A 7,232-nucleotide genomic window follows, 5' to 3' on the forward strand; every position below is an offset into this window, starting at 1 on the left:
CAAGGTTCTGTTTGAAGGATGTACAAGTCTAGAAATATAACAATCCAAAGTCCTGTTGACATGGGGCTAGTTTAGTAGCTGCTAGTGCTATCTACAAGTTATCTTACCCAGTAAGTGTTGACACTAGGATAATTTAGTGGCAATTTTACTAACTTTTAGTTGACATTAGGCAAATAAAGGGATAGTTTACAAGTTGCTAGCACAAGTGGCTACTAAACTAGCCCTATGTCAACAAGATGTAAGAAGTGATAGGATTCATAAAGATACTGGTGTGATTGGACTGGGAGAAAGATTACAGGCCTATCTGAGGTGGTACAGTCATATAATGAGAATGGATGGGAGCAGATATCCTTGAAATATGCATGGATTTGTGGTGCCAGGAATGAAAGCAAGTTGTGAACCAAGGAAAAGATGAGTAGATGCAGTTATGAAACCACAAGAGTATGTGATCAGGATGTTGAACAAATAGAAATGTGTAAGAGTTACAGTTAAGAATGTATTGACTAGAATGACAATCTGTTCCATAGGATGTGTGGTTCAAATCAGTAGAAGTGCCCCAAAACAGTCTCTAATATTGACTGAATGTAAACATGCAGTATACTGTTGGTATGAAAATTGTTCTTGTAAGGGGGAAAAAGATATTGGTATATGTATGTATGAATATGGTTAAACGTCAGTAGTCTCGGTTCTCTGTTACATGGTGTATTCACGCTTTGAGTGATTTCTGCTTTTCTATTTTGCAGATGATGAGCTGCCAATGCCACCTCATTTGTTAGTCAAAGAGACGGATAAACCAAGTATGCCAAGACACTCAAAACCTTCGAAGATGCAACAGACTGATGATGACATGGCTTCAGCTGATACTTCCGACTCCTTGCTCGATAAAAGTTCATGAACGCAGGAAATTAGAAGTACAGAATATGATCTGCTAATGTAGTCTCAAACTTTTTTTGTGTTGTACGGTGGACAGTTTCACTTTTATGTTAAACTTATGCCCCACTGTTATATCATTTGTTTCTTATTGGCAAAAGAGAACTAGCCTGGTTACTGATCTTGTGATGAGTGAACATTTTCATTAAACCATTCTTTCACAAAGGAGCAATGCACCAAGAACAAAGAACAGAAGGATTGGGGTTATTTGTAGCATAACTAGTAAGAAAAGTAGCTGTTGGCTCAAGTTTCACCGAGTGGAAATGTGTAGCCTCACAGTAACATGCTACAGTCCTTGAGCCTTCCCTTATATATAGGAAGAAATGTTACTATTTGTGTTGTATTAGTGTTTTTCCCAGCTAGTAGGAAGAGGGAAGATGATGCTGAAAAGTTAAAGAAAGATAGTCAAAACTGATAAAGTTCTTGGGCCCTGTTCAGACTCTGTCCTTGGGAATGTACCTCAAGCTGGAGGCAAGGGTGTTTGTGAGACATGAAGTCATATGGCAGGAAGAGGATTCTCTTTGACATCCATAAGCAAGTCCCCATCATTGGTCCAAGCTAATAAGGAAATAACCTAGAATGAAGGAATGATCATGGTCATATTCAGTTAGCCTTGGTTTCTCTTGCAGGAGATCCACAGTAACTGGCCACCAGGTTGCCCCATATCCTCTCGGAAAAGAATCTGAATTGTGGGGAGTAAATCTTGTGCTTGTGATGTCCATAACTAAATATTTTGTGTTGAGACTAGTGGCATGGCTAATATGAAAGTTGAAGACTGAACTACTACTTAATTCTACAGACTACTTAAAATATCAATTCTTGATTAAATGGACTCAAAATTAATGGGGATCTAGTTCTTAATTTGAAACAATTGTTTAATAATTTTCCCTGAAATTTCACCTGATGATCCTTGAAACTGAGCAGGATCAGACTCAAGGTATAGGAACCAGTAACATAATAGTGAACTAATTTTCACACTAAATGCTAACCAGATGAGATATAATGATCTCAAATTGTCAGCCTATAGATTTGACAAAGAAGTAGATAGAAACAATTGTCATTGAATGGAATGTTTCCAGGTGAAGTAATTGAATATAACACGGTTCAAAGTTGGAATAACACCTGAACCGTTGTTATCCAACCTTGTCATGGACTGAGAGGTCTTTTGTCAGCATGTTTCATCATTGTAACTCCATGAAACATAATTTGGAACGGGCTTTATGAAACTTCATTGGGATCAAGTTCTCAAAGTTCCTTGTAACATTCTGAATTTTTATCAGAATGACTTGTCAGTATAGTTCAGCATCCAAGCCCTGACTCAGCTGCATTTCAGTATTCAGGTCATTGTTTTGACAGTATTGTTTACAGTGCTGGTGTATAGGTGTTCATCACCCAAAGTCTGCCCAACTGTGCCCACCCACTTGTCCTTGCCCAGTAAGTTTTGATAATTTTATAAGAGTTACATTAGATTATAATTAAAGCCTTTCAGATTTTTTTTTTCCCAACTTTATCACTTGGTGGTTGTCTTTATTACTAAGGTTTTGTTATTTTAGTTGGATAAAGAATTTTCAGGATACCCAGAATTCATGACTAGGTTTTATCACCCTAGATCAAGTTTGCCTAGCATTTGTGCCAAACCTGATGTAAATAGAAGCTAAAGTATTGTATTGCTACAGAAGACTAATCTCTTCAATCCTCTAAGGTCTGAATATTTGCAATGGGTGCAGGGTCTTCTACTGGAAGGGTAATTTTTTTTAAGAACTAAAACTAACAGAACTTTGACCAAATGGTAACCAAGTATTCTGTTGAAATATTTGTAAAGACTGCATGCCTTGGATCTGGTATTTCACATACTTTAGCAAGTGGTAGCTTGGAACAGTTATACAGAAACATTGGTCTAGTACTTCATACTCCAGTCAAGCCCATATATGCAAGTTTAAAAAAAATGTTTCAGTGGAATGTGTGAGCATTGTCACTCATGCATTATTGCTGCAAAATTATGCATGCGAGGATTGCTCTCTTATTTTCTTAACAGCAAATCCCTTTACTTAGGGAAGTAGTTAAGAGATTGAGTCAGTCTGTTAACCCCACAATGTTCATTTCAGGCATCTGCTGTCGCTAGATGGCTTAATTTAGTTTAAGGAAGGGGTTAAGCTGTTGCTCCTGGTCTCTTGTAGAAAACCTGTGGCCTCCAGGAAACCAGCAACAGGAGGGAAGCATCACCACATTAACAGTTTGTAAATTAATGGTGAAAAAAATCCAGCCTGTGTTCAAATAAAGGCAGTATGCCAATACATAAAACTGGGGTGTTCAAATTTAAGCGTCATATTAAAGCAAAATTTATTTAGGATCGCAGCCAAAAGTTTGGAAACCACTGCCATATAATAGAGGTAATGTAAACATTAGGTTGCATTTGAAACATAATTATCAAAGTAATATGGGTCCTAGTGTTCAGATAAGAAATAAGGTAATTTAGTAATACGAGTTTTTAGTGTCAGTTGCTATTTCATGAAGAAATGTATATTACAGGTAAAAGGAAATTTAACTAAATGTTTGTTACTCTACTCGGTAGCTTAGGGTCCCTCAGAAAACCTGTACTCCAAAGATACATGAGGCTGCAGAGCAACTAGATTATATCAGCAATTTAACATTGCTATAGAGATTTTTTATTGTTATATATACCAGTAACCTTCTAGGTGGCCAATTCAAAGCACATCCTCACCAAAAGACCCACTTCGTGGGTCAAATGAAGTTGAACAGCTCCTCCACAGCGGAATCTAACAGACAAAGCTGTTTTACTCCCCCCTTTTACATCTGCCTCCATCTCTATCTCTTCATAGTTGTATCTTTTACATTCTCCTTTCTCTACCTCATGATCACTACCAGTGTAAGTTCTTTTTGCCCGATCCATCCATTTTCTAAATTTTCCTCCTAGGCTCGCACCAGCTCAATCTTGTATCGTACAGCTTTCCTCCAACACCCATTTTCTATCGTATATCCACCTTTCTCGCTTGATTGATTCATGAAACGAGTATCTGCTTCAAACTTTACATCCCAAAAATGGTCAGTCTCTTGTATAATTTTCAGCCTCACTTACATTCCAAGTCTCTTCCATACAGCACTATGGGCACAATCACTCTACATTATACCCAAATACTTATTACATGGATGTGCTGTGTCTTGCGACACTGCTTCTGACCCAGGGCAGTGGACAAGGTGCAGGGATGACCCATCGTCCAGGAGGTGCTAAGATAAGAGGGAGGGTGGAGGGGTGTGGAGTGTATTCAGGGATGGAATGGGTGGGAATGATTTTATGCCTTTTCCTTTTTGGCTACCTCCCTTGTAAGGGGGAAAAAGCCTTGGTATATGTATGTATGTACATATCACACGCTTAATTCTACCCAGACATATAATTGCTTCCTTTATGCTTTAACTTCCTTCTGTATCCAGTCCTCCATTCACTGCTACATGTCACTTCAGATAATAAAAATCCTCCATTTCTTTGATCATCTGTACATATACAAGTGAAGAGTAGCCAAAGGGTAGTTGATCCAAAAGTTCGAAGCTCGGCAATGAGATAAAACTAGGGTTTTGTACTATTTATAATTTTGGTTATCATTATTTCAACACCTAGGTGTGACTGGAACAGTTGGGTGTATTCTAGATGGTAGCAAGCATAATTTATGTGGACATGAATATAGACTATAGGGCAGGGTGGCCACGCGAAGCCAATTTTTGCCTGTAATTTTCATGGAGGAAAAATATCTGATCCACTCACTCTGCCCCCATTTACTTGTCTTTTATGCCACATGGGAAACACTGGCAGTAATCTTGTTTCATTTACAAGGTGCTGAGGGAAAAGGAGGAGAAATCAGGGATGGTAAAGGAGGGATAGTAGTTGTGACCAAGCATTCCTCTGTAGGTGGAGGTTAGTCACAAATCAAAAGAATGCTGGATTGGCCTGTAGGGGTGTCGCAAAAATCCCAATAGTATAAACTGCATACTGCACAAGTTTTATGCAGTCGGTACTTCTGACAGGGAAATTTATCTGGGAGGTATGGATGTGCAGGATTTGTGCTAGCAAGTTATTTATTCTTGGAAAAATTTAACATTCCACAATTGACATCTATGGTCTATTTATCGTGTAAGAATGTTTTAAATAGTACTTTAGTCTTAGTTATGATTTATTTGTCCATCTTGCATCGTTGATCCCTTGGCACCATAACATTTTTAGTTGTGATAGTTGTTTTATTCAGCCAGGAAATGGGTACTACAGTAAAAAATGGGGTCTTGGTTAATTTAGGTACTGAAGGTTGGGTCAGTTTATTTCTAGGATGCACAAAATTATCTGGCATTTATGAAGGAAACTGTACAAGGACACGACAATATCGAAAAATTTATATATTCATGCAGGGTTGACATTCTGTGCATAATTTTGTATGATTAACCTATTAATGCTAAATATAAACTGCACATACAAGATTTTATGCAGACATTGAAAGTGGGTTTGTTTAGCAACATATTACCTATCCTTAATTAGATAGGTACTATGTATGTATGTAGTCATGTGATATGGATGTCTGAGAAAATAATACCCCTGGCTGTCTTTATAACCTGTCAACATTACTCCATCTGGAGTTGCAACCTTGGGGGGCTGACACTCAGTCTCTAGGCCAGACCCAAAATTTCTTTTCCTCCAATTTTTCACATGATTGCTGACAATTAGCAACTGCTCTTCTGGTACTACTACAAGCCAGCGACAAAAAAATGTTTCTCATTAATACAATACAGGCAGCAATCTAATCCCCACCTGAGGAGATCTACAAATTAGGACCACAAATTTCCAGTGAAACTTGAGGTAACTTGTTATTAACCAGACCAGTGTTGGTTAAATATGTGAAGAGTATAAAAGGTTAATTTCTCTCCCATGGAAAATTACTAAATAAGCAAATATTAAACAACAGGTGCCATACTGTTATATACTTCCAAAGGCTTTTTCCCCCTTACAAGGGAGGTAGCCATATTGTTAATTTTAGGATTTGTTAATGATAGCTTGAGTGAAAAAAAGTTACAATTTTTCCCCTTAATTGGCTTTTGAATGGGTTTTATTTTGGTATGATGAGTGTGGTTTCATAAGGCCACCCACCTTACAAGGGGAAAGGGCCTTTTGGAGAGAGAGACATGTATACATTTCAGTCCCTCACAAGATAACAAGTTCTACCTGAGAGGGGGATTTCCATGATGTAACTGAATCTTGAATACAACTGCCTTGTTTGTGTATGTACCAAAATGCCAGAAGCACAATAGTGCTTTCTCTTGCTTGAAAGCTTTTGTAGAAGAAAATCTTCTGTACAAGAATCTCAGGTTTTTAACTAGAGGCAAAATTGAGGGATTGCTGTGAATAGGGAGAGCTAAAAATTACTCATGTGTACAGTGGTGAGAACAAATGACAATCATCTAGTGGTGCAGGAATGAAAGGTCTTCAAAATATTGTTTTGTTAAGTTTTTACCCACCTGTTATGTTTTGTTTTTCAGGGAGAGCAATACCAATAACTGGGCTGTTGGCATTACTATATTCCAATTTGTTTTGGTGTACAAGAGAAGAATGCCTTTGTCACACCAGAATTCACATTTTGTTCCCATTATCCTTGCTTTATCATTTGGTAGTTTAATTTTTTCATCTGTGTACTGTATAGTGGGAGAAAAATAAAATGTTATTCTTGCTTTTTTGCCTATTGCTATCCTAATATCCTACAAGTGTTTGAGTTTGAATTGTTGGGATGGTCAAGTTGCAATGTGCTCTCTCCCCATTCAACTTGTATTTACCTAGTTGTAATATACAGGAGGGGAGCTATATTGTGGTGACCTATCTTTGTATCTCTCTGCATCAAGTTTTATCTTAAAATCTTGTATAGTGTTTGCACATACAGATGCTCCTCTACTCACGTTCATTCGTTTTATGTTTTTTCGATTTTACGTTTAACATACATACATATACCAAGGCTTTTTCCCCCTTCCAAGGGAGGTAGCCAAAAAGGGAAAGGCATAAAAACACTCCCACCCATTTCATCCCTAAATACACTCCACACCCCTCCCACCCTCCCTCTCATCTGAGCACCTCCTGGATGACGGGTCATCCCTGCACCCTGCCCACCGCCCTGGGTCAGAAGCAGTGTCGCAAGACACAGCACATCCACAGCAAGGCCGCTTCATTTAATCGGCGACCCCCCCTCTCCGTCCCCCCTTGCATATAAGGAGAGGACGGGGAGAAATCCCTTCGGGCTGCGTCAAAATTTACTCAC

General features: G+C 38.4%; 1 protein-coding gene across 4 annotated transcripts in view; it reads left to right on the forward strand.

The window, feature by feature from the left end:
• The window catches only part of Ctps (CTP synthase), a 44,839-nt gene extending 38,185 nt beyond the window's left edge, over positions 1-6,654 (forward strand). For all 4 annotated transcript variants that reach the window (XM_076178575.1, XM_076178574.1, XM_076178573.1 and 1 more), the window contains one exon: positions 744-6,654. In XM_076178575.1, coding sequence (XP_076034690.1) covers positions 744-895 — 152 coding nt within the window. In that variant the 3' untranslated portion in view covers positions 896-6,654. The remainder of the gene's footprint in view (positions 1-743) is intronic.
• The last annotated feature ends 578 nt before the right edge of the window (positions 6,655-7,232 follow it).

This window comes from Oratosquilla oratoria, chromosome 41, assembly GCF_046742065.1.
Source record: "Oratosquilla oratoria isolate Oo_2021 chromosome 41, ASM4674206v1, whole genome shotgun sequence".
Taxonomy (NCBI): domain Eukaryota; kingdom Metazoa; phylum Arthropoda; class Malacostraca; order Stomatopoda; family Squillidae; genus Oratosquilla; species Oratosquilla oratoria.